The sequence below is a fragment of the Trypanosoma brucei genome, chromosome 8 (genome assembly GCF_000210295.1).
Source record: "Trypanosoma brucei gambiense DAL972 chromosome 8, complete sequence".
Lineage (NCBI taxonomy): Eukaryota > Euglenozoa > Kinetoplastea > Trypanosomatida > Trypanosomatidae > Trypanosoma > Trypanosoma brucei.
The window spans coordinates 1,356,498-1,381,014 of record NC_026741.1 but is presented as its reverse complement, the minus strand read 5'-3'; the positions used below and the strand labels follow the sequence as shown (position 1 = coordinate 1,381,014).

The window sequence follows — 24,517 nt, the reverse complement described above, 5'->3', positions numbered from 1 at the left end:
GCACTAGACTGCCAGCAAGGGCAAAACTACTTTCGTGCTTGGTCGCTTTTGGATATACACCAGATGGGATGTGGGAAATTTGTTTCCTCAACAAAATTTTGTGGGTCGTGCCTCGGCACTTACTTGCGTTTACTTTTCTTCCTTTCCTTGCTCACGCAATGCCTCGCTCTGCACGCAGGATGGTTGTGGTCGTGGGCGTCACCACGTCACTGCCTTCAAGTACAATGCAAGACGACAAAGTTCTGGAGCACAGCCACATGACAACAGCGCAGGAGGCAGTGCCGAGCCCCTGTGCAGTTGCTCCCTCTCGCGTGATAAGGCGTCAGCCGCGTGTTGAAGCCGTTGACTTGGACATGCCTTCCGTGTGCTTACCGTCTTATACCCCAACGGAATTAACTCCACACACACCATTCAGCCCTGTCCCCGCGTGCGAAGAACTCATGGACGTTCCACCACCAAGGAGAGAAAGTTGCTCTCGTTTATTAGCCTCTAAGAAGACGGCCACATGGATGTCTCCCACAACAACAACTACAATTTCCCCCTCGCCGCCGCCAGGGGATCTCACACCTTCCCCAAGGCATGAGCAACCACAGTGAGAAGGGAGGGTCTCTCGCGTCCATATGAGTGCTCTGGCGGACTTTAACTGCGAGACATTGGAGAGTCCAATTGATTTTTTTGAGTTCAAATTTATGGTGAATGTCATTGCTCGTTCTCTGCAAGGGAGTCGGGATGCTGTCGTAGGGGCATCTCCGTGATATAGTTGTGGGCGTCGCACATTTTCAGTACCCAATGTACTGGACTCAGGCGCGTTCGCGATCTTTTTGGGTGTGTTGCGTAAGTCATTTCATCGGCGCAAGGGACGTTTAGGTGCCTTTTGCGTTCCGTCGTGGGGATTTAATGCCCGTGATCCTCAACAGCTCTGATGTGCTGCCGCTTTACTTTCCGGCGGCAGCCACACATTCGGATAGATGAGAACCCAAAGAGAGGTAGAGGGCGCCGGCGTGCCGGTAGTGATAGAAAGGTTAAAAAAGTTCCAACCAACACAATGGCGATGACGGTAGAGGTGAAAGTTTAGTCATCAATTTGTTCCTAATACCTTCCCTCTTGACCGCACACAGTGAAGAAGGGGGGTGCAATCGGCCAGCAGGCACCGATCGTGACGCGATGCTGCCTGCAAGTGTGGTAAAGTCTAGAGAAGTAATTTGATAACGACACCGATTTGACACACACGTGTATAAACTCGGATACATAGTGCCATCTGCTGGTGTTAAGTCCTCTTGCCACTATAGCCTCTGCTACTGACCAGAATTAGTTTCATATAGTGGTCAGTGCTGTAGGGGCCCTAGTGATGGACAAAAATTGTCCAATCTCGAAGCCCCTCACCTTCTGCTTCTTTATCCTTCCATCAACTCCGTTCCCTTTTGGTATTTTTGACGGTGTTGTTGTTGCTGTCGTTTTGCTTCGCATTTGTGCGTTTCTTGTTTATGTCGCCATTTTTTTTTTTACCCTCCGTGCCATTGATTTTACTCCAGGTGCGGCTGGATCGGGTAACCGCACGGTGGTATGCTTGTTTCTGTATGTGACCGAGCACAAGTGTGGGGTTTTGCTTAACCTTCAGTCACACGGTGACGATACATCCTAACGGCTTGAGGCCACTATATCTTTAGGCGACTATATCGTATTTTTCTTCTGGGGTATTCACTTCACCATTTTTTTTCCGGGCGTTCGTTAGTAAACAGTGCGTTTTTGTCCCTTTTTCACCGTCAAACGCTTTCCTTCCTGCAAATATATATTGCACCAGTACCATGAAGCGCTCTCACCTCCTTTAAAGTGTGTGGAACTTTCGGAAATGTTATGTTAAAGCGATATCACTGTTATTATTGTCACTATCATTCTCCATCCCTTCAATTGTAAGTCGGGTACGTTCTTTGGGTAACAGGAGCGCATCAGGTAGGGATCAGCGTGGTTCCAGGTGGGGTATTGAAGCAACATATCGGGCGGGAAAAAAAACTAGTGGTGGTAACACTGTTTCTAGGAAGGTGCCGAACGCATCACTTTCACAAAGCAAACAATTGGAAAGCGCCTTAAGGTGAGGTTCAGTGGCTGAAGCTGAGGGGAAAGTGGCAGCGGGGGGGACTTGAGAAAAAGCAAGGTGATAATGAAAAAGCCACTGGATAACGGTGGCATGGTGTGCCCGTCACTGCCATCAGCGCTTCCGTCTCACTGCCAAGATTCAGAGCAGCGGCGCCACAAACTTAGCGTTCCACATACCAACGCGGTCGATGTGGAAATACCTGAGTTCTTTGTTAACTTTCCGCACACATCTGAAGCGCGGGACCGCCGCGTGGGATGTAAATTAAGCTCCACTGAACTTAATAAGGCGTCTCGGGGGTCGCTCAATCAGTGCAGTATTTCCACTGTTTACCCTGAGAACGCACAGAAACCCCGTAGGAGAAAAAAATGCACCACCACTATTATTACAACGACAACGGTAACAGAAATTTTCTTCCCAAAGTTCCTGCACTCGTTACCCATAGCGACCATTGACGAATCACGAAATGAGAGTGAGAGTCGTAAAACCGAAGAACCGTCACTGCCTCCGCTAAACTCCAAAAGTCACGTGACATCTATTTTATGTAAGCAACACCGCTGGTATGCGCACGGGGGCTGACATTAAGATGGAACCTCACCACTTGTACTGGACGCTGTCAGTTACCCAACGCGGCGGGAATTGCAATAACCGACTTTAAGCAGCCGCGGTTTACCCAACGGCGAGCCAGACGCGGCATACCGGCGATATTATTCCTCCTTCAACACAGCCGCTACGGGGAATTGAAAGCCGTCACTAAAAAGGATCATAGCGACATGCGCGCAGCAGTCCATGGCGATTTATATTACATCTACCGGTTGTGTTCCTTCAAGGGAATATTGCGAGAGCAGCAACCGGTTGGGGTGAGGCGTGTGAGACCTGATGGTGGTGGCATCCGCTTCTTTTACATCAGAACCTCCGTGACCACATATCCTTCCCTCTTTTCCTTTTTTTTTTTAGCATGCACTCCGCATGTGTTTATTCGCATCTACCTTTATTTATTGTATCGTTCTTTTTTTTTTTCCTTCTTTCTACTATTAGCGTTGTGCTTCATCGTGCTTAACAAAACAAATGATAATCTGGTGGTCGGATCAAACAAAGGGTGAAACAGGGAAATTGAAGAAATAAAAAAAAACAAAAGTAATGGGAAATATCGAATTTGTAAAAGCCTGCACGACACTGATGAGTTGGTAACAGTTAATTCTGGTACCATGTTGCAAATGAGCCCCGGCATTCGAATTTATTTTTTTTTAATCGTTTAACCACTTCATAGTCCCCCCTTTTTTTAAGATTCATAGTCGAATACAAATTCCCCCCCCCACACACACACACACCGTAACCTCCTGAGATTTGTGCAAATTATTCTCCTATGTTGTTTCAAGCACACGTCCATAAATTTTTTTCATTGCATTCAAGCAAAAAAAAAAACTTTCTTATCGCTGCTTGATGAAAAACTCGTTGCACCAATTCAACCCCTTTTAAGCATCTTCAGGAATGTTCCCGCTGTTTATATTTGTTCGCCCGTATTGTACGCGCGAGGTGCGACTGTTTTACTGCGCTTCATTCCATGTTTCTATCCGTCTTTATTGTTATTATTGTGTGTGCGTGTGCGTGTGTGTTATGGCGGTCGGTGTAGCCGCCTTTATCGTCGTCGTTGGGCATCATATATAATTAAAATATATGTAAATTTCTACACTTACGTGCTTACTTTATGTATATTTATGTATATGTATGTATGTGGTGTATATGTGCGTACGCATCCCTTTTTTATATTGACGGGCGGGCGCCAGATTAGCCTCCGCCATGTATAAGGTGAAAGACTCAGATCGCCATTCACCCGTGGAGACTTTACTTAATTTTGTTTTTTTTTTTGTTAAACCGCTGTGGTACCGGTACACATGACGGGAGGTGCAGACGCCTCCAAGTAAGTTATTTGTTCCCTTGCCTTAGAAATTGAAGTAAAGATGAGGTCGACTTAACGAAGGAAAAAAATAGGGTGTGTGAAGAGAATGTGGTTGGATTAACTTATATCTTTTCCTTGCTCTCTTTTCCCTCCGCTCCTTCCTCACTTGTTTTTCTTATTATTATTTTTTTTTTGCGGAGGTACCACTTTGCATGTGCTTTTTTTTTTTCCAAATACCACTGCTGCCGTGGTGAGGATGTGTGTGTGGTGAGGATGGAATAGGGGAGTTGAACGTTCATCCAAGTGCAAACGCGATGGTCCTGTCGTAATTCCCTGTTACAAATGTGTCACATCGCTTGTTTTCATACTGCTGGTAGGGAAGGTCATTAGCAACATTAGTCGAGCGTTAATGGAAGATAACTTATTTATGATTGAAAATGACAGCAATATTTCATCCCAATTGAAAGGTTGGGATTATGTGATGGGAATGTTAGTGATGGAAAACCCGCGGCTCCGGAACGACAGAAAGTGCGCCAGGTAAGAGTTGATGAAGGGTTCCGCTGCATGTGTGGAAGTATATATTTTTTTCTTTCGAATGGAATAGGAAACCGCACTGCATGTCTCGCTGAATTGAGTGTGCTCCAGCCCGTTTGCACGTAACGCCTGTCTACCACCACGCCTTTATTGCCGTGGGCAGCTTCCAGTCCTGAGGGATAAATCCCAAACTTTCGGCGTTCAGCTGCTGATACTGAGACAAACCCAAGGGAGTCGGGGACACGGAAAAGTATCCGCGCCTCGGCCCGTTTCAAAGGCACAGCGTTGGTGACGCCTTTTCCTTTTTGGATGTATTTCTCCAATCCCTCAAATATTTTTGTAACCGGCTCAGTGGCGGCATTGGGGACTCGTGCCTCCTCGAAACCACAATCCTAAAGGGCCGGCGAAACACAGTCAAGCAGCGTATATCAAGCATCATATTTTAAAAAGGACGTTTGCCGCTCGCTACCAATAAAACTTTTAGGGTTATTTAGTTGCAAAGAATAACAGTTCGCATCGTATGGTAAGAATGCAAACATTAAGGGGGTTTGGGTAACCCTTTGCTCTTCCTCATCACTCTGAAGGCGCGCCCGGGAGCGCCTCCTTCCCTTTTTTGTACAGCTTTTTCATCGAATTTTGTGAAGGAACCTCTCCTGAGGGTCGACTCCCCGTAGAGTGTGGAGGATAATAAGCGCCATAATGATCTGGCTGCAACTCCGTTTCGCATCCTCGAAGCCGAGGGGCGTATGTGAGGATGCGAAACAGGGGTTAATAAACAGCCGATGCGGGAGTCACCATTTTCCAGAAGAAGGTTTAATTAGTCCCTTCTTCACTTCCCACCACGAGTCACCAGGCACCGGGGACACCGCTCCTTAATGGCGTCCGTCTCCCTCTTTTGCTCCTCCTTAAAGCATCGCGAAAATGATGAGGCTGAGGGAAAGGCATGACCCGCACGTCTTTTTGTACCAGAAGCTGTAAACACGTTTCATTAAAACCAAGGTTCAAATCAAAAGGGCACCGGTGTCTCCATTGGACCCAAGAGCTCGCAAAAGTTAAATTTACTGGAAAGTAGACGGAGGCTCGCGCGTGTTTGAGGTTGCGACGCCTGAAGAGGGAAAAGCATCCGTGACAGGATTCGAACCTGCAACCCTCTGATCCGTAGTCAGATGCTCTTCCATTGAGCCACACGGACGTGAGAGCCTCATGCCGTTATATATTTCTAAATGAACTTTAGTAGCCGAAAAGCATGCGTCCGCTCGTCCGCTTCGTTTGTCCAGCCCTCCAACGAGTCGGTTCTCTTCGGCGGCTCAGGGAAAGAGCAATGCGGTCAACATTTGATCTCGAGGGGTCAAAGTTACTGCGACCAGTGAGGGGCACGGTTACGGATGCGCCGCGGGCCCTGAGGGGAAAGTGTGACATCTTCACCTGTCGGCACAGTTGCCGCAAGTGGAGGGGCGGAAATTCAGGAGCCTTTTCCTCATTTTGGAAATAGCGCTGCGGGTTGCTGGCGACTAAAAAAAGCACGACCCAACGGAAAAGGTTCCGCGCGCTAGCACCAATGTCCTTTCGGAGCCAAAGTCGGTGACGGAGAGAGAGACTAACATGGGTAACAACAGAGTGAAATACCACACAAAATAGTGCACCGCGCCTGGAAACAACGAACACAACAGGAACATGTTTTTTGCTGATTTGGGCATGGGGAAATTTGCCCCGGCACGGGGCCCGCTTCGCGAACCTCGGTGTCGTGGAAAGGGCTGTTGCGACGGCAGCCCAACGGCAACAAACAGCAGTTTTGCGCCGGGTTTTGGTATCTGCATGGGAAAGGGAACGCTCAACTAGACAAAAACAATAACCCTTCACGTGCGATGCACCTTATCAGTGAAGGCGACAATGGAAGCACGCCCAGGGACGAAACAAAAGAAATGAGTGTGTGGTTTGCGGGGCTGTAAGGCAACCGAAGTGCGGCTGGCAGACGCAGGACAAGCAGAAATAAGGAAGAGGAATCTTGCAGAGGACGGGGAGCGACGAAGGGTCGTCACACTTCAGGGACTTTGACAAAAAAAAAAACTCGTTGAGGAAATGCATCACTACCCGAAACAACAACCAGTAACGATTCCTCCGCCGAGGAGGCCCGCACTTCGATCAAGTTAAGATAATTTAACAACATCAACTTCCCCTCCCCTGGACAAAGGACATTGAATCACTACCATATTCCCTCCCCTCCCTCTATTGCAATTCTTCTGATCCCCCATTCAGTCGCCCCACGTGACATTTAACACTTTTCCACATCCTAAACACGCTGACACCCTTAACAACAAACAGGCATTACGGTTTGGAGTGGACTACTACTTAACGAGGCACCGGGTGGAGTCGCATTTATTTTGCGTGCGCGCAGCCGTTATGGAACTGCCGTCTGCCCGCTTGTTTTAGAGATGTATCCCGAAAAGGGAAATGGGCGAAGGAAACTAAAGGTGGCGATGCTCTTTTGCGTTTACGAGGGTACATGTGTGTGCGTTTGGTGGGGGGCAACTTTGAGAGCGACACACCAAAAATAGAGAAGAAGAGTTCCGAGAACGAAAGCATGACAGGAAATGACCCAAGAAAGGGAAATGAGCGAGGAAACCCACAGCAGTACCAGCGCGGCGCAGAAACCAAAGGGAGCGCCTACAAGCACTTATGTTGTTGTTGCTTTTTTTTTTTAGGGAGGGGAAGATTCGGGCGACGTTGACTTGGCGATTGCACTTCCCTTGACTCCGGATCTCGAAACACATTGGCTACTTTTTAATACATATATATATATACACTTTTACTTATATCCCTTGCGTGTTTGCCGCTTACTCACAGATATTTACCAGCTCCATAACCCCCTATCCATGAGGGTTAGCGGGCTTCCATCCGTCCCAATGTCAGTGTGTTGAGCCCGCGGATTCATTCACGGAGCAGAAAGCAAACGGCGTATGGCCATTGGAAACCCTTTAGGGCAGTCACCCTTCGTTCCCTTCTCTCCAAAAAGGATGGCACATACTGCGATCCCAATTGTGTCCAAACCGCTTTCACACGTATGATCGGTACCTCCCCTTTTTTTCTTTTTGATGCGTCATGGCTTTTCCTTTTCTATCGGCAAATTTACCGAGATGAGACGAAAAGAAAAGAGTAGAATGCAAGAAGAGTACCAGAAACGCCGGTAACGTTGCGTCAGTGAGTGAGTGAGACCTAAAAGGGAATGACGGCGGCGTGGGCCACATTTGGTGGAATGTGCGCGATTGCGAATGGGGTGTGGCCGCTTTGCTTCCTTCTGCCCACAAACGGTTCCCACTGCCTGTGTATGCACGTATGGACGGTTGGGGCGTCCTCGCCATTCAAATTTACGCGGTTGAGCGGAAACTATTAGGTTTATCAAACAAATAGCGTGGAAGGAGTCCCTCCGTCACTTCACACATTTCTTGCTTTCCTACCCTTCCAGTGCCTCCGCCCCATCAGATCGTCTTGCTTCATTGGCTGTTATTAATGACAATCACAGAGATAAGCCAAATGCATGCCGAGTCTATGAAACGCTACCGTTGGGGATGCTTGCCGTGATGATCCCACAACTCGTCCGAAATGGCATGTCACGCCATACCACTTCACCCTTATCGTTTGTGCGCAGTTCTGCTGCCACCTCCTCGAAGTGTTTGGCGAGTTTCTTTTTCAGTACGGGCTCGTATGGCCCCTCATGACCTTCAAACAAAATGCGCTCACCAACCGGCGTCCCCTCAGGTACGTCCAGCAACACAACTGACCGCGAGCCCTCATCATTGCATGAGGCGCAGAGGACCATTCCCTCCGATGGTATACCACCAATCTTCCGTGGCTCAAGGTTGGCGATGACGAGCACAAGGCGGTTGAGAAAATCTTCTTGCTTGACGTATTCCTGCAAACCGCTGAGGATGGTGCGGCATTTTCCCCCCTCCTCTCCCAAGTCGATCTCCTCAATGTAAAGTTTTTGACTCTCGGGATGCGGGCGGACGCTATTCACCCTGCCGACAACAAAACGACACTTTGACATACTAGTGGCACCCGTTTCAGCAGCCGCAGTGGCAGTCGCCTTCCCTCGCTTTTGCGCCACGGCTTTCTCACTGCTTCCTGTTGCCGCTGCTCGTGTGCCTTTGGTTGCCACAATCTCAGCGAGCCACCGCTCCACGTATTGAATGGAGCGGCTGAGGAAAGGACCTTCCATTCAGTTAATAATAACAAAAAAAAACAATAAGACGACTACCGCCCCTACTTCAAAATTCTGCTGCAATAACTATCCCAGAGAGGCGCCGCACGCGGTTGTTGGGGCGAAGCTCAAGCTGTCACACCAATTTTTAAAGAGAGGTGGCGTGCAGTGATGCCGGGAAAAGAGGGTGAAGGTGACAGAATAAAAAGAGAAGGAGGATTGCGAAGTTTGAGAAACGTGCATCAGTCATATGCCCTGTGATGCAGGCTGGAGCGGACGATGGGGAAGCGGATAAAGAGCAAACTTTTTGGTAATATGAACCGCAATAAAAGGGAGAAAGGGTCCTCCTCAAGGTGGCGTCTTTTTTCTTTTCGTCCTATCCGTATGCTGGAAGGGAGGGCGCACATAAGCAGCGTCCTCACCCACTCAGTCAGTGACCCGTTCAGGTTTCAGAGACTCTTGTTTCTCAATAAGTGCATCCACGTCTTTCAGGTGTATTTGCGCCGGAACGTACAACAGCGGCCAGCTCCGAAGATGTTTTGTGTCATAATATTTTTCCATTAACTGCAGTACAACTGCGGGCGTGATGGCGTCGCCCATCTCTGCTGCTCTTGCCGGTGCATGCGTTGGAAACCAATGCCTCACGCGCTCCGTAAAGGTGAGAGCGCTGTAGTGTTTGAAGGGTCCATGAGGTGGACATGCGGAAATGTGGCGGAAGAAAAGTGCCATCAACTCGCTATCGGACTCAATCAGCGCCACCGCGGAATCCACAGTTGATTTGCGTTGTTGTTGTTGCCGCTGAGGGGTGCCATCAGTGCCCAACGGCATCTTCTCAATTAAGAGGGAGAAAATTCATAAATATATAAAAATAAAAAATAAAAATATATGATTAAAATAAAGATGGGGAGAAGAAAATGGAGAAGAGGAAGGAAAAAATTTTTAGACAATAACGTAGTGATAAGGGTAAAAAATGGACAAGGTTTACTCTAAAAGAGTCGGGAGCCCGCAAAAAAGGCGCACAAAAGAGTATGTCGGCGATCGGTTACTACTATCAATTATTACCTTAAGGAACAAACGTTGTCATCATCCCTCGACCCTACGGAAGGTCTGCACCCGCTTTTGGACATTTGACTACGCCAGAGCGACTGCGGTTCCAACGTTGGCCCAGCGTGAGGAGCGACTGAGGCACAAGCGACACATCGGATGGTGCACTCCCCTTTTTTTTCTTCCCTACTCTTTCTTTCTTTCTGACACAGCAGAGCAGTTCCGTCCATACACTGCAGAGAATAATCATGGGAATGAGAAAACCACAAGGGGTACCTCTTCTTTCCGCAACCACGCGCAACGTTCGCTCGCTGAGCCACATGAACTGTTCCGAAAGCATGTTCACTGGTTCATTTATTGGCTCCACCTCGTCCCAATGACACCGCTGCTACATCTCTCTTTTAGTCGAACCTTGTAAATACACATACAAGGGCAGGGGAATATTCCAGTCGCACCGCTATATGTCTTACGTATGCATTTAATGTGTATGTCCCCTGCAGGAAGATGCATTAGTTGTGCGGCAGATGCACTCGCACACAGCTGGGTGGTCCATACAACACTTCACAGTGTTTTTCGAAGCTCGTCGTCATAATGGACACCACATGTGACATAATAAGTTTGGAGTACATGGGGTTCTTGAAAGCAAAGCTCACGAGGAAGCGCACCTCCACTTTACGAGGGGAATCTGGAACCTCGTGAAACTCCCACACACATTTCAGATTCCTGAGGGCTGCGGGGCGCTTCTTGTGTTCATCCTCCGTGAGCATCGCCTCTACTCGCTTGTGCGGATCGAGCAGCACCCGCGAGGTGTATTTCTCCCTGAAAAAAGAAAACCCTACAGTTAACGTCGCCAACATTTCCAACGTAGCAGGTGCTACACCGTTGCCATTGTCATTGCCACTGACATTAGCGTTACCATTAGGCGTCTCAGACGCTGTTTCTGTAGTGCCCAGTGGGCCCACTTGATGCACGGTGGAATCTAAACACCACGGCAAGAAAACGCTATACTGCGACACATCAGCCACAACATTGTAAAGTTCACTGGGAGACCAGCCTAACATACAGTGCTCTACGTATTTCTGGAGACCACCTTCCTCATTTACTGCTGAAGAACCACCGCTCAACGCAGCCGGGGCGTTCAAGGTATCGGCGACAATAGAGGCGGCAAACAGTGCCGGTGTGGCTACACGCTTAATTATGTTGTCGGGTGAAAGGAACCTTGGCAAATGATGCACTTTCTCCGCAGCACAGTTGTCACCGCTTCTGCTCGTACCGTTTGTGCTACTGCCGTTAAATTTAGTGCATGGCTCTCCCGCGGCCTGGGCGCTACGTGTAGCCTTAGCTGTGGCTGACTCCAACGTAGCAGCACCGCTTGATGATGTCGCATTCTTCTTCACATATGTTTGATGTTTCGTGGAGGGTGACGCAAAAGCGGCGCTGCCCTTCTCATTGTTGGAGGGTGCAAAGAAAGGTTTCGCGTCCGCTGTCGGTGCAGGTTTAGGAAGCGGTATTATTGGAGGCGAAAGAAACGACAGTCTTCGAGAAACAAATCGCATAGCTCCACACCAGTACAGATATATATATATATATATATATCTATGTATATGTATATATATATATATGTGTGTGTGCGCGCGCGCGTGTACGATTGTTATCTTGCGTGTATTCGCACGCGTATACCGCCTCCTCAACGCCCTCTTTTTCTTTTGTTTCTTCCAGTCCCTGGTGTCGGTGTTATACGACACTTTCTTGCCTCCTTATCTTCTTTCCGCAACCTTTCCCCCGTCCTTCTACAAAGACAGATGCACCACGTTTCCGCAGGACCGAGCACTCTGTGTGTGCGTGTATGTGGCAAAAAGGGAAAAGAGGAAGTAATCTGACGCCTTCCTCCACTTCCCCTTCTGTCCAACGAGTGCCGGTATTGGTGCGCACCACTTTAAAATTACATACATGCGTGTTTGTGAGCAGCGCAAACGAAAGGCGGAAAGGGAAAATAAAAACAAGAAGAAACAATAACTTCGTAGCCCAACGCAAAAACCAAAGGTGTGACCTGCAACAGGATAAGTGGGATTTCACATGGTATTACAATTATGTGTTCAGCATTGCAACACTGCTTTTGCATTGCAGAGCAGCAGCCACTCCCCCGCTTCCACAACTCATGCACCTGGGTGACGAAAACAAAAAAAACACACCGGCATCGAAAGCCGTGGTAAGAGTAGCACCAAAAGGTAACATACAGTAAGGTAACGAAACAACAAGGCTAATCTCCCTCAGGAACAAAGATACAATTGCAAAACAAGAGAAACAACCAGAAGTGTTACGGCAAACTTTACATAGGATATTAAGAAAAAAACAAAAAAGGGAGAGAAACCCCGCGAAGTGACTGCGCCACAAGACGGAAACAGTGGTGGCTGTAGAGGAAGGGAGGGGGTGAAACAAGGGAAAATATTTCACTCTCATATGCACGTTTAAAGAAAAGGTGCGTAAAATGGTAGAGGAAAAAAGATAACAAAAGATGGAGAAGCGAATGCCAAACAGTGAGTTAAAAGGGTCAAATTTTCCTTTGCCCATCACTTTTTTTTTCAAAAAAAAAAAAAGAAAATTTATTCACCAACTTCTTTCATTCTTCGTCCATATTCATCAGCTGGGACAACACGTGTAAAAGTTAGGCAAATAGGAAATGTTTAGTAGGCATCTATATGCGCGTAAGGCAGGCAGGTGACAAGAACCAATCATTCACTAATATTGCTTTTCCTCTTCTTTTTTCTCTCACTCTTTTCCCACCTTCTCTTGACATATGCCCCCACGAGGAGGAATATTTGGTCCCAACACCCTTCGCCACATAATATTCCGCTCTCTTTTCCTTCGTTTCCCTTCCCTTCCCTCGCCCCTACCGTTCCATTCCATTTCCTGCTGCACTTGTGCCATTTAAATATACATTTCCCGATACAACCTAACAGTTCAAGAAGGAAGACAGGACGAAAAACTAAAAAAAAGACTACAAAAAGAAGAATAGGAGAGTTTTGAGGTCCACATCGCGAAGCATAATTATGTTCAACGACTGTTGGGGTACCAGCAGGTTCGCCCACAACATAAACTATCTTATTATGCTTTTTATCATATTTCCCTCCGTGATTATGACTGTGTGCCCTCACCCCTCAGCTTGTATATGTGATCAAGGATCAGCCAGCCAGCAGCATACGCAGGGGAGGGGGTTCCGAACGGCTCTGTTTAATCAAAAAGAAAAAGAGCTCATTACGTGACAAATCCGAGTTGAGGGGGCCAGAAGACACAATCACACGCACACAGACAGGAAAAAAAACAAGGATCATAAATAATAAATGATGACATTGGATGAAGTAAACCTTTTGACTGTTATCTACAGCGTGGTGTTTTAAGGGGTTACATATAAGATTGTGCTTGCATTTAACACCACAATCGCAAGATCTACTATGCCAATGCACACATGCACGCGACTGCCCTGTGCATCCACAAATGCGCTAATTGCACTGGAGGGCGACCCACTCAAAGCCCACTCCAACACCAACCCACAGAAGTACAACACACGCGAGCCAATCACTCCCCTCTCCTGCTTCTGCACTACCCTCCCTAGTTGCTCCACGTATTGTTTCAAATGAAACACTACATCCCCCCCCCCTACATTCTGATAGGGTTGCAAAAATGCGTTATATCATTCCTAAATATATAAATACATCATCAACACCCATACGCGCATGTGCAGAAGAAAAGGGGAAGCATGCCACGGAGGGATGAGCGAACATTCAGTTTTCCAACTGCACTCCCTATCATCTTTCACTAATAGGTGCACTTACCTTAGGACACTATTGCCGGCACCTGCCAATTATGTTGCTGAGTTCTCTTCACTGAAGACGGCGTCTGCCCGCGGGAGGAGCAACTTCGTGCATACGCGGCACGCTCCCTCAATTTCTGCCGCAATTCCTGCTCGTGTAATCGATGCTCTGCTTCCTTCCACTGACTGGCCATTCTAATAGCCGCGGCGCTTTCTCGCTTCTCGTCCAACATCCGCTGAACCGCCTCTTCCTTTTGCTTCTTCTCAAGTGCATGCTCCTCCCTCAACAAGGTATAGGCCTGCCACCTCTCTTTATCCAATTGCTGCTTCCGTTCCTGTAGCATACCCTTTTCCCCTCGAAGGTTCTCCGCACGGTCGCAATTGCCGCGAAGCGCCTCATCGCGTCGAGCTTTGCTGCGCTCACCGCGAACCACGCCCGCAGCTGCACGGGCTCCCTCAAGTCGTTGCTGCTGCAATTCCGCGAGAAACTGACGACGAAACACCCCGTCATTGGTACTCTGGCGTGCAGTTGCAATAGAGCGCTGGGTGCCGTCAAACTGCTGTTTGTCGCTGTCGCCTGTTGGGGCGCTAGGGGGTCTGATCAACGGTGTAAAGCCCCCATCGTTGTCACGGTAGTCGCTGGGGCTTTTCGTTAAGACACGGCAACGCAACTGGTCTAGGTACTGCCGTCTAATTTTATCTTCTTCATTCTTAAACTCTTGGATAAACTCACGCCACGTATCTCGGTCGTTGCGCGCAACCTTCGTTCGCTCCAAAATGCTAGAGAGGATCTCCTCCTTCCTGGCACCTTGAAGGTCACGCTCCTGGCGCGCGGCACTCCGCGCCGTTAGTTCTCGTCGTTGCTTCACCTGCTTAACCACCACCAGCTGCTTTGCAATATTCTCTCGGATTTCCGCGCCCTTCTTCATGTTGTTCAGCACTACTTCTTCACGACCCGCCTGCAACGCCTCACGCCGGGATTTGAGCCACTGCTGCCTTTCCGCATCGGCCGGTTGTGACATCTTGTTTAACCACTTTCCGCGCTGTCTTATGCGGCCAACCTCATCGGCGTACTCCTTTTCCTGCTGGCGGTGCCTTTCTTCAAACAGCCGCTGCTGCCGGCGGTGGGTACTAACACGCTCGAGAGGGTCCTGCGCGCGGAAGGCGGCAATAAAGTCCCGATGCCGGTCACGCCACATAGCGAGGTCCCGAAGCCGCCGGATACAACATGGCGGCGCCACAATCAACTGCCCGTTAATCATCGCACTCGCACCCTCTGGCACATCCGCTTCCTTCTTTTCGTTTTCAAAGAGCCCCGTTGTGCCCAAACCTACCACACGTGGTTGCGTTCCCAGTAGCCAGTTTCCACCTTTGACAGAAGCCGCTTGGCTTCCCGTCGTGGAGCGGGGTGACTTCGACGACTGGGACCTCCTGCCACGGCATGAAAGAGCCGAACCGCGGCGACCTCTCGATACGGGGGGACCTCCGGGTAGCGTCAAGGCCATTTTCATATTCCCCTTGAAACCAACACTTCCGTAAGCGGTGCTCGGTGCACTGTCTAAGGTCTCGGGTGTGAGATGTTTGCTTTCCGTCTCAGGTGTAGAGGTACATCTCGCTGCTGCGCTACAAGCAACCTCCGCCGCGGCATTTTCAGCATCAGCTGCGGGCTCAAGCCTCAGTACTTCGGCCTCGTCGCCCCCAACAGCGGTCATGAAGGTGTGAGATACTGAAGCGGATACTCAAAAAGAAAACGTTGCGAAACCTCACACACACAAATATATTCAGAGTTTTCAACTACCTTCTCTGTTTCAAGCTACACACTGCGCGTATATTCCCTCTGTTTTGTTGTTTTCTTTTTTTTTTTTTAAAGAACCCCTTTTTACCCTTTTGGTCGCCTCCTTTTCGTTGGTTTCCTGGCGTCCTTATTATCAACTTAACAAATTGTGTGCCTTTGCCTTTTCAAATTACAAGATGTTGTGCTGAAAATATAGAGCGAAAGAGGGTAGAGTGGAGAAAAAAAAAATTGCATTTACTGCGGTCGTGTTCATGAAACTGGAACAGTGACGCAACACTCAACCATTTCCCTCCGCATCATAGAAGGAGTGGTTACTATTACTCAATTCACCTGTCTTCAAACCGAACCAAAGCGCCGCCGACCACAACCTTTGGTGCCAAAACAAAAACACCAGCGGTAGCAACAAAGAGAAGGAGAGAAGCGTGAAGTAAAGAGAGGCCAGCAGATGAGTAACTGCTGAAAAGAAATTCTGCAGGTGCCGCAGACCCACCTTTTTGCCCACATCAGCATATGCGGAAAAGAACAAACGCACGCGAGGTTTGAGAAAATCAGTTTTGACATACGACGAACTCTGCGCGTGGTGGCGCGCCACGCAGTCGCCACTCCTACGCATTTTGCTCTCACATCGTACAGGCATCTTTTACAGATGTTTAGATATATGTCACTCTGTCGCGAATTCTTCAAGGACGTGTCCAAGTTGTCTCACGTGTTTGATGATTGACGTAAAACACACGCCCGCTCTTGGGATCCACATGTTCTTCCCAGAAGGGTGGTAGAGCCGATGTTGCAAGTGGAGGGGCAACTACTGGCACGTTAGTTTGACTAGCAGGTATCGGCTGACCCTGCTGAGGCACACCCACCTGTGGACGCGACCAAGTTGTTTCGCGTGTTTGATGATTAACATAGAACACACGTCCGCTCTTCGTGTCAACACGCTCCTCCCAGAATGGCGGCAACGCTGCTGCTACTGGCGCCTGTGGTTGAACAACCGGAGTCACAGTGACTGGAGAAGGAACCAGGGGTTGGTGCTGTTGGGACACGACGCATTGAGGGCGCACCCATGTTGTTTCGCGTGTTTGATGATTGACGTAAAACACACGCCTGCTCTTGGGATCCACATGTTCTTCCCATGGTGGTGGCAGAGCAGAAACTGCTGGCGGCGCCGGGGAAACGGGCATGGGGATACTCATATTACCGGTGGCAACAGCACTAATGCTGGAGGTGGGAACGTCCGTCACGGGCAGGGGGATATCTCTGCCCTGAAGCTTACGCAACTGCTGTTTCGCGTACCACTCATCCACCTGCCGTTCCAAGTCCATCTGCTCGGCGATACCTCCCGGGTGCGTCCACGTTGTCGTGACCTTACCATTACTCTGTGTTTGAACAAAATAATGCCGCCGGCGCTGTCGGTCATACATCAGTGCCCAGCCGGCCGGAAGGCGTGTAGATACGGCAGGTTCAGGAAATTCGAGGGTATCCACCTCAGTTGGAGCAGCAGCTTGGGACGGCACCGCGGGCACCGAAGTTTCTCGTACGAGCGTAGAGGTGCTGGGTGAGTTTTCCACCTCGCTGGCAGGGAAAGATGCCTTCATTTCAGCGCGCTCCTTGGTTGCTACCTGACAAGAGGCTTCCACACGAGAAGTTTTTTCGCTTTCGCCACCACTCTCCCTTCTGCTTCCATCCTTTTCGGCCCCCACAAACGGGCTCTCAATACCCTCGATTGGAGGTGGCATTATATGAGCAGGGGTGCTACTGCTGTTTTCACGTGCTTCGGTGAAGCAGCTTTTCCCGCAGTGGGCGCTACCTTGCTCACCGACGTCGCCGTCATCCTCCCCCGCCATCTGCTTTTGCAGTTTGCGAAGTTGCAACTGCACTACAAGGGGAAGCTCCTTTGCCTCCTGTTCTAAGAGCGCCAGTGCAGCGCGTGCCGCTTCGGTGCTGGTGACAAAGTGAACACCATTTCCCTTTACAACCTTTCCTATGTCACCACTGTTACCGTGAATTGGGCCTGCATAGGCCATTAGTTCGTCAGCCACAGAGTCACCCTCATATACAATGAAGCAGACGCCGCAACCTGCATTGTGAACCCACTCCAGCGCTGGTGCAATGTGCGCATTGGCTGTCATGTACACATATGTTGTATTTGCTGAGGATGCAGACAATGCGGAACCCAAACTAGTGGTTCCTGCAATATTCGAAAAAAATGCCATTGTTTTCGTGCACATCGCGGCGTCGACCGGTGAACCAGTACGACTGGCGATGCAATCCAGTACAAGTGTTTGAAAGCGGAGCCGACGAAGTGTACCTATGAGCAAGTCACGCTGCTGTCTCCGCTGCAGCACCTTCATGATGGTTGACGAGAAGAAAATCACACGTTTTTCAGTTGACGACATCCCACAAGAATCGGCGTCGAGCAAAAAGCGAGTGCGGATGACATCGTTTATCTTTTCCACAACCTCATACACGGCGGCCTCCGACGTGGGCTCCATTCCGGAGAGAAGGTAGTCTCCATCGATGATAAGATAAAGGAACATAATTTTTTCTTTTTGCCACTTCCAGTGGCAATACAGTCAAGCAAAACCGACCTGAACAAGTCGCACTATAACTAGCCTAATTTAAGGAGGGAAGGGAGAAGGATAGCATAAAGGAATAACCAGCCAAATATATCGGACAGTTATGGACCAGAAAGACTTTGCCGTGCTGTCTGGAAAACGCTCTAATAGTGAAATATAGTGTCACGCCTACACAACAGAAATGCAGGTAACGCAACAAAGATCAGTCAACAGAAAGCAAACAAAAGGACCTCATCGATCAAACGCCTGAAGCAAACGCCCACCCGACTTTGTTAACATTCCTTCACCGTTTACCCCAAAGCAAACTCTGCTTCCACGGTTAGACCCTCCGCCAACTTACCTCCCCGTAGACGGCGCCATCTTTTAAGGATTTCCTTCTCTCTTTTCCCCGCGAGTTGCGTCTCCTGTTGGTTAACTTACAGTCAAGAAAACTCGTTAAGTAAACATGTTTCATCATATACCACAGTACACGACCACTTCTGCCCCAGCGCTCCGCTTCCTTTCGACTAGACGAAACGGTTGCCGCCCACACTATACTCTGCATGCAAACAAACAAAAGGAGGGTCCGCAGAAGACACAAAGCGGGCACAGAGGATACCACTCGCAGCAGCGTACACTTCATAACCAGGAAAAAAAAAAACATCGAGAGGTGTCCACCATTACGTGAGTAAACCCATTCAATGAGTAAATGATGATAGCAGTGAAGTGTGAAAAGCCGATGAGGAAATGCTGGGAAGAAGGGGAGCGCACTTAGATCCGAATAACTACTTTCCATCATAATGCACCGACCCATCGCTAGTGGTGGGATCTTTATCAACATCAGCCGTTTCAGTTGGGGTGTCGGGCAATACACCACGATCCTTCAGCAGCCGCTCCACGAATTCGGGCGGGTTCGGTGCGTCATAGTAAGGATACGCCTTGAGACGATAACTATGTGGATCAACGGGCACATCCGTTCCAATACTCGGTGGTGGCGGGACAATGCCAGTGAAGGGAACTGCCCGCTCTTCCACGAAATCCATGTACCACCCGGGTACATCCGCGAAATCAACTTGTACCGGTCGCGTTGTTGTTTCACCATGGAACGTTATGTAACCATATGCTGTCCCTTTATTCCCGTCACGGTCAAAGTCTATGGCTGAAAGAGTTACGTACTTGTCGTATGTGCCTTCCTGCCACTCCTTTCGATAAAACCGCTGGCCGCGCCCATTGTAAGTCGCCTGCGAAGCTAGTTGGAAAATATTCTTCCCCGTGGAGATGTTGTACTCACGTGTGGCTACGACGGCGCGAAGCACTTCCAGCGGATCTAATTGCGAGGCTCGGTCAATACTTTCAATATCAAGGAGTTGTACGCCATCAAGCACCATCTTATCCCGTGCATTGAGAACAACACCCGGTACGTATTCTTTCGCTGCGGTCCATGGCATACGTCTCCTATGGGGTTCAGGCGATAGTTTACTTCCTTTCGAGCCCAACGTCATGGAACTGCCGCCATTCAGTGGGTCAGCTCGCAGCGCCACGCGTGCGCACCGTAACATCTTTCCCACCGCAACTGAAGGCGTGGCAGTGAACACACTCCACTCAAGTGCGTTGATACCAAAAATGTAAAGAAAAAAGAAAAGAAACGAGAGAGGCAGAAGAAAAGATGAAGCAATTCGTTCACCGTAACCGCAACCGCTCACACCGCATGTCACATCCTCAACAACAGAAGGAAATACCGAAAAACAAAAACAAAGCGGATAATATATATATATATATATATATATATTCAAGCCAATCAACAAAACAATTCGTTGAGATCTGTTAGTATTACTTGATGCGAGCGACCAGCAAGGAAGAAGGGGGGAAAAACACGGCATCAACGAGAAGTCTAGACGACTCACCGCCGAAAGATGAAAGAAAAAGCAATGGTATATTATAAGGTGTAATATATTAAACTAAACTTCTCTGGCAGACTCTGATTTTGACTAGCTACCCTCTCTCCTTTCTTCCTTCACAGTGGAGACACGCATTCGACCGGTCACCAATAGGAGCAAAGAACTATTTGCTTGATCTGCAATCAACGAAACCACTGCAGCAATAAAAAAATAAAAATAAAAATAGTGATGACTATCACATAAATAAGCATGCCAGTAAAAATAACAAAGAGGACATTTGTGTGTGTGGGTATGCAGAAGGGAGGAGGGATTTGCACGCGTTTAAGCACCGTTCATAAATCATGTGAAAAACTACAACAGCCGTCGCTGTGGTCGCTTCCGGTGTCACTCACGTTCAAGTGCTGCATCTTCTCATGTAGTGCGGTAACCCGTTGAGAAAGGCACAATGCGGCACCAATGCCGCTCTGTTCACCGTGCCTAATATTTTTTTCCACAACCGCGGAGATGGAAACCTGCAGGCGGGATAAAAGTTCATTCCCCGCAAACACCTCGGGAAAGTGCTTTACGCCAAGCTCAATGAAACGGATCACGCGGCCCAGCGAAGCCCACCACTCCGGCGTCATTGCAGTCCCACTTGTGGTGGAGCTTTCCGGGGAAGTGGCGCTGGCGAAGGCGCCGACAAATTCCTCCAGCATAACGGTAAGATGAGGGAAAAGAAGATAAAAGGATGCTGCAGTGAGCGAATGGAACTGCGTGGCCGCGTCCGGCTCGGGGCAGGTCTCATCCAACACGCGCTTACGTACAAACGCAGCGTATACTTCTTTCGCCTCTTCAACCAGTGATTGGGTAGAGGATTCGCATGAGATGAGGCACATCGACCCATCGGCACTGCTTGCATCTGTGACTACTGCCTTTGTTTGTTGCTCTTCCGGTTCTATTTCAATATATGTCTCCACAAGCAATAAATCATGCAGCGAAAGATTCATGTGGGTGACCGCGCGCGTGGCATACTCACGCAACACGGTGAAACCGTACGTTATGCGCTGTATCAACTCACCCTGTCGTGCAATGCGCTCCTCTGTGGCGACCTGCTTCTGAAGCATCTGCTCAAGGCGGCGCTGCAGTCCGTGTGAAGGGGGGACTGGCGCCCTGCACGAATTGGTGGCGTCCATATTAATTTTCTGTAATCACTTATCTTGTCCTTTCCTTCCAATGGGAAGGATGTCCAACATGAAAGAAAAATGTCATCGGCAACAGTGAGTAAACCTTCAGGAGACCACAAACAAGACAGAGAAAAGTAGAGAGGTTACGCGCTGAGTCGGCGCCTCTCCCCACTGCATTTTTTTTATGGCTTATATATATATATATTTACTTTTTGTCAGATTAATTAATGATGGAGGCAACGGTCATACAATCGATCTTCTGACAGTAAAAAATTAAATAATTAAAAAAGAGAAAAAACACATGAAGGGTAGTCCAACGCGTGCATGAGACTTTTCCATGTATATGAACGCACAAGTTCGTCGAGTACTTTCTTTTGGATCTTATCTGTTCCTCCGCACTCTGGAAACTTCGCAAATCGCACCTCATGGATTGGCCCACAGCTTAACATTACCCCAACTTAATAATGGAGCTTCGTGCGGCGCCAGTGGCGGCGCTTCTCATTCCACTTGATGCGGTTGCCGGTACGCAGACGGATCCAATACGGCACTGGCCTGTTCTGCTTCAGCTTCTTGGCGTACTTCTTCTTAATAGCGAGTGGCTTGAAACGTCCCATTTTGTTTGCTGTTGGTTGGTTCTTGTGTCTGTGTTTCGCGTAAGCTGTGCTTGGTGGCTTTGAATACTGGCGTACAAACGTCAATATGTGGACCTGTAGTCGAGCACTTAACCCTTCTTTCCCACACAGTATGGACACGTGAACCAATAAGCGTCAACACATTGTTGCAAATGAAAAGGGTAGAGAAAAGAGACGAAAAAAAAGATGAAGGGAATAGAAATAAAATATATAACACGAATATTTGGAATATCGGTAGTGTGGGGGTTGCATATTTAAACGCAGTTTCGTCAAGGGTGCACATAACTGGGACAGCACGGGAGAAGAGAAAGGTACCTCAAGGTATTCACTAGAGTGACAACAACGAAACAAAACCGCCGCTTACTTCAATAAAAATAGAGAGTACCTCTGCGTTGAAACCTTTCACCCATGCATATGAATGATAGAGGTAGCAGGATACACACACACACACACACACAAATAAGGGTTTTACTCCAGGTGGTGAAAGAAAGCAAGTATGGGGAAGAGTCGACAAAGCTGAAGAGCCCCCCCCCCCAAGAAAAAAAAGAGGGAAAGTAAGGAGAAAAAAGTTGTCTCCTTCCCGCTTACAATATTCTAAAAACAACGCTTCCCGCAGGTCTCACTTACTCGAGACAGAACCTCAAACCCCTCGGGTTTCCTTACAAGTATATATATGTATATTTTTCCTCTCTTTCCCATCTGCAAGGAAAGCATCAGCATTATACACTTCCATTCGCAGTGTCTTCCCTGTCGCTCCCACCATCCTTGCAGCTCATGACTCCTACTCTCTAAAATGCACAGCACAGGCGCATCCATAGTGACGTGCAATGCGTTACTGTACGTTGTATCCTTCCGCAGTGAGTTGCGTCTCTTGAGTGAATTTCACCGGTACTCCGTTCTCCGTCTGCACGACCTCCAGCACACGTACGTGTGCAGCGGTTGCTCGCGTTTTGAAGGTAACATCAACCGGAAAAAACACTTCGTCGGCGCCGGATGCAGCGCAATCGGGATCGGCGAGTACCACCTCACAGTTTCCGCTTGCATTCACATGGTTGCTCACTTGGGGGATCTGCCACACCACACAGTCCTCCTGAGTGCTACACGAACCAGTCGTCGACTCCACCGTAGCAGCGATCGCACCACGTAGAGGAAGCGTCACGCGCACGTCGCATAATCCCTGTTCAACCAAATCCGCATTGGATATTTCATACTCAACTGTAATGCTCCCAGCGTTGGGCCAGCAAGAAAACGTAAGAGGGGGCTGAACACCGGAAGAGTTGTTGAGTCGCCAGCGTAAGATTGTGACGGGCTGGTGGACAGGGAACGGTTTGTTTTCCCGCATCGCTAAGACACGGTCTTCTGCGAATATTTCCTTGTGCACCTTAGCGTGAGCACGGAATGAGAACTCGTCGCTTGTTGGAGAAAGCATCAACTTCACGTTTGCCAGGTGCGGGTCGTTGACAAGTACGGAAAGCTCGCCGCGCACATCGACGGGACCGCTTCCGCCATCACGATCGAGGGTAGCACTAATTTTCTCCTCCACGACAACGTGAATACCCTCGATTGGGCCATCAAACTCCGGTGCCTTTGCTGCAGCCCCTGCATCCCCTACCGGCAGTTTGGTTGCAACCGCACCCACCGGTAATCCGGCTTCTTGCAGCACACGTGAAGTGATATCGGCTTTTCTCGCAACCCCAAGCGCCAAACCACCGCCGCGGCCAACCTTTCGGCCGGACAAAGAGTCAGCACTTCCGCTCGCCATCCCAGCTATTCGAGTGGGACCCAATTCATCCATAGTATCTATCCGACTGCTTGCCTCAGCCGCGGGTCGGCTTACACTCACTGCTGCTCCCCCACTGCCATAACCTACGCTGTCTGAGCCGATACCGGTGTACGGGTTCAGTCCGCGTTGACGTTTGTCGCGTAGTTCGTGCGCTTTACGCGATGCGTCCTTCTTCGCACGTTCCATTTGCAACCGCTTCTCTTCTCGGACCATCATTTCTTCGTGTGACTGCATCTCCAAGTAGGTTTGTATCTGCTCCGTGGTTGTGTTTTCACGCCGGCCTCCAACGATCACTTCGTCCAAAGCAAAGAACACCTTGAAAGCCTTCTCCTGCAAAAACACCTCGCTCACTGTTCCGACGTGCTCCGTAATAAGGCGACCCATGAGATGCAGCGTGTCGAGGTCCTCCACAATGTTGCTGCTGCGCGTGGTTATAAGCACAAGAAATAAATCATCCAGTGGCTGGTAGACGTAACGGACTGCACCCGCGTCGACGTACGTCACTTGCTTGTTAGTCGATGCCTCCATCAACCGAGGGAAGGCGGAAAGAAGGCCCTCAACACGAACGCGAGTGATGTCGTTGAAGTGCCGCGAGAGGACAATGCCCCCCTGTTTGTTGACTATCCCAGCAACAATAACGGTCATTTTTCTTTTTCTTCTCTCGCCTTTCCTCCCTCTTCTTCCCCACTAAAGCTACGGTTAGTGCGTCAAATTTCTCCCTTTTCCGTATTTTTTTGTATGGATACCCGTTCAATTCGAGTTTAAACCTTACCACTCTCCTTCCTTGTTTCCCTCGTTACGTGGACCTTATTCACCCTTGTCCCACTTATTTATTCCTTTGAGCTACCTGCCCAGTGGTTGCCTTCCCTCAGCTTAACTAAGCCAAATGTTTGTACACCAAACATCAGTGATGGACAAAACAAGAAAGGAGCAAGCAGACAAACAAGTAACGCTTCAGCGAAGAGCTAATTGAGTTAACAGCTACATCAAAAAGCAACAATAGCGGCCTCTCTTATCCCCCTCCTTCATTACTGCAACGGACTACGAACCGGGGGCGGCGGCCGATGGTAATGCCTTTTTCCCCCTTTCGTTCCATTGGTTGGTGCAAATTCAAC

General features: G+C 49.0%; 17 protein-coding genes and 1 non-coding gene across 18 annotated transcripts; 3 read left to right on the top strand and 15 right to left on the bottom strand.

The window, feature by feature from the left end:
- Window positions 1-68: 68 nt before the first annotated feature.
- TbgDal_VIII5310 (hypothetical protein, conserved) lies at window positions 69-596 on the top strand (the record flags this gene model as incomplete). Its single annotated transcript, XM_011777566.1, has 1 exon — window positions 69-596. One exon carries the CDS (start codon window positions 69-71, stop codon window positions 594-596), a length of 528 nt encoding a protein of 175 aa, XP_011775868.1.
- A 1,562-nt stretch (window positions 597-2,158) lies between these two features.
- Window positions 2,159-2,671, top strand: TbgDal_VIII5300 (hypothetical protein, conserved; the record flags this gene model as incomplete). The annotated part of the gene is made up of 1 exon (XM_011777565.1): window positions 2,159-2,671. The coding sequence occupies one exon, from the start codon at window positions 2,159-2,161 to the stop codon at window positions 2,669-2,671; it is 513 nt and encodes a 170-aa protein (XP_011775867.1).
- Window positions 2,672-5,646: 2,975 nt separating this feature from the next.
- TbgDal_VIIItArg3 lies at window positions 5,647-5,718 on the bottom strand. Its single transcript has one exon. It is a non-coding gene; the product is annotated as a tRNA-Arg (tRNA).
- Window positions 5,719-5,756: 38 nt separating this feature from the next.
- Window positions 5,757-6,343, bottom strand: TbgDal_VIII5295 (hypothetical protein; the record flags this gene model as incomplete). Its single annotated transcript, XM_011777564.1, is given in 2 exon segments — window positions 5,757-6,053; window positions 6,053-6,343. Coding segments are annotated over 2 exon segments (588 nt in total).
- Window positions 6,344-6,991: 648 nt separating this feature from the next.
- On the bottom strand, window positions 6,992-7,297 carry TbgDal_VIII5290 (hypothetical protein, unlikely; the record flags this gene model as incomplete). The annotated part of the gene is made up of 1 exon (XM_011777563.1): window positions 6,992-7,297. The coding sequence occupies one exon, from the start codon at window positions 7,295-7,297 to the stop codon at window positions 6,992-6,994; it is 306 nt and encodes a 101-aa protein (XP_011775865.1).
- Window positions 7,298-7,579: 282 nt separating this feature from the next.
- On the bottom strand, window positions 7,580-7,885 carry TbgDal_VIII5280 (hypothetical protein, unlikely; the record flags this gene model as incomplete). The annotated part of the gene is made up of 1 exon (XM_011777562.1): window positions 7,580-7,885. The coding sequence occupies one exon, from the start codon at window positions 7,883-7,885 to the stop codon at window positions 7,580-7,582; it is 306 nt and encodes a 101-aa protein (XP_011775864.1).
- Window positions 7,886-8,070: 185 nt separating this feature from the next.
- On the bottom strand, window positions 8,071-8,742 carry TbgDal_VIII5270 (tyrosyl/methionyl-tRNA synthetase, putative; the record flags this gene model as incomplete). The annotated part of the gene is made up of 1 exon (XM_011777561.1): window positions 8,071-8,742. The coding sequence occupies one exon, from the start codon at window positions 8,740-8,742 to the stop codon at window positions 8,071-8,073; it is 672 nt and encodes a 223-aa protein (XP_011775863.1).
- A 408-nt stretch (window positions 8,743-9,150) lies between these two features.
- Window positions 9,151-9,552, bottom strand: TbgDal_VIII5260 (hypothetical protein, conserved; the record flags this gene model as incomplete). The annotated part of the gene is made up of 1 exon (XM_011777560.1): window positions 9,151-9,552. The coding sequence occupies one exon, from the start codon at window positions 9,550-9,552 to the stop codon at window positions 9,151-9,153; it is 402 nt and encodes a 133-aa protein (XP_011775862.1).
- A 142-nt stretch (window positions 9,553-9,694) lies between these two features.
- On the top strand, window positions 9,695-10,186 carry TbgDal_VIII5250 (hypothetical protein, unlikely; the record flags this gene model as incomplete). The annotated part of the gene is made up of 1 exon (XM_011777559.1): window positions 9,695-10,186. One exon carries the CDS (start codon window positions 9,695-9,697, stop codon window positions 10,184-10,186), a length of 492 nt encoding a protein of 163 aa, XP_011775861.1.
- A 91-nt stretch (window positions 10,187-10,277) lies between these two features.
- TbgDal_VIII5240 (hypothetical protein, conserved) lies at window positions 10,278-11,324 on the bottom strand (the record flags this gene model as incomplete). Its single annotated transcript, XM_011777558.1, has 1 exon — window positions 10,278-11,324. The coding sequence occupies one exon, from the start codon at window positions 11,322-11,324 to the stop codon at window positions 10,278-10,280; it is 1,047 nt and encodes a 348-aa protein (XP_011775860.1).
- A 532-nt stretch (window positions 11,325-11,856) lies between these two features.
- TbgDal_VIII5230 (hypothetical protein) lies at window positions 11,857-12,339 on the bottom strand (the record flags this gene model as incomplete). The annotated part of the gene is made up of 1 exon (XM_011777557.1): window positions 11,857-12,339. One exon carries the CDS (start codon window positions 12,337-12,339, stop codon window positions 11,857-11,859), a length of 483 nt encoding a protein of 160 aa, XP_011775859.1.
- A 1,263-nt stretch (window positions 12,340-13,602) lies between these two features.
- On the bottom strand, window positions 13,603-15,291 carry TbgDal_VIII5220 (hypothetical protein, conserved; the record flags this gene model as incomplete). The annotated part of the gene is made up of 1 exon (XM_011777556.1): window positions 13,603-15,291. The coding sequence occupies one exon, from the start codon at window positions 15,289-15,291 to the stop codon at window positions 13,603-13,605; it is 1,689 nt and encodes a 562-aa protein (XP_011775858.1).
- A 360-nt stretch (window positions 15,292-15,651) lies between these two features.
- TbgDal_VIII5210 (hypothetical protein, unlikely) lies at window positions 15,652-16,011 on the bottom strand (the record flags this gene model as incomplete). The annotated part of the gene is made up of 1 exon (XM_011777555.1): window positions 15,652-16,011. One exon carries the CDS (start codon window positions 16,009-16,011, stop codon window positions 15,652-15,654), a length of 360 nt encoding a protein of 119 aa, XP_011775857.1.
- A 43-nt stretch (window positions 16,012-16,054) lies between these two features.
- TbgDal_VIII5200 (hypothetical protein, conserved) lies at window positions 16,055-17,908 on the bottom strand (the record flags this gene model as incomplete). The annotated part of the gene is made up of 1 exon (XM_011777554.1): window positions 16,055-17,908. The coding sequence occupies one exon, from the start codon at window positions 17,906-17,908 to the stop codon at window positions 16,055-16,057; it is 1,854 nt and encodes a 617-aa protein (XP_011775856.1).
- Window positions 17,909-18,711: 803 nt separating this feature from the next.
- Window positions 18,712-19,806, bottom strand: TbgDal_VIII5190 (hypothetical protein, conserved; the record flags this gene model as incomplete). The annotated part of the gene is made up of 1 exon (XM_011777553.1): window positions 18,712-19,806. One exon carries the CDS (start codon window positions 19,804-19,806, stop codon window positions 18,712-18,714), a length of 1,095 nt encoding a protein of 364 aa, XP_011775855.1.
- A 350-nt stretch (window positions 19,807-20,156) lies between these two features.
- On the bottom strand, window positions 20,157-20,996 carry TbgDal_VIII5180 (hypothetical protein, conserved; the record flags this gene model as incomplete). Its single annotated transcript, XM_011777552.1, has 1 exon — window positions 20,157-20,996. The coding sequence occupies one exon, from the start codon at window positions 20,994-20,996 to the stop codon at window positions 20,157-20,159; it is 840 nt and encodes a 279-aa protein (XP_011775854.1).
- Window positions 20,997-21,445: 449 nt separating this feature from the next.
- Window positions 21,446-21,601, bottom strand: TbgDal_VIII5170 (60S ribosomal protein L39, putative; the record flags this gene model as incomplete). Its single annotated transcript, XM_011777551.1, has 1 exon — window positions 21,446-21,601. The coding sequence occupies one exon, from the start codon at window positions 21,599-21,601 to the stop codon at window positions 21,446-21,448; it is 156 nt and encodes a 51-aa protein (XP_011775853.1).
- Window positions 21,602-22,451: 850 nt separating this feature from the next.
- TbgDal_VIII5160 (coatomer delta subunit, putative) lies at window positions 22,452-24,047 on the bottom strand (the record flags this gene model as incomplete). Its single annotated transcript, XM_011777550.1, has 1 exon — window positions 22,452-24,047. The coding sequence occupies one exon, from the start codon at window positions 24,045-24,047 to the stop codon at window positions 22,452-22,454; it is 1,596 nt and encodes a 531-aa protein (XP_011775852.1).
- Between the last annotated feature and the right edge of the window lie 470 nt (window positions 24,048-24,517).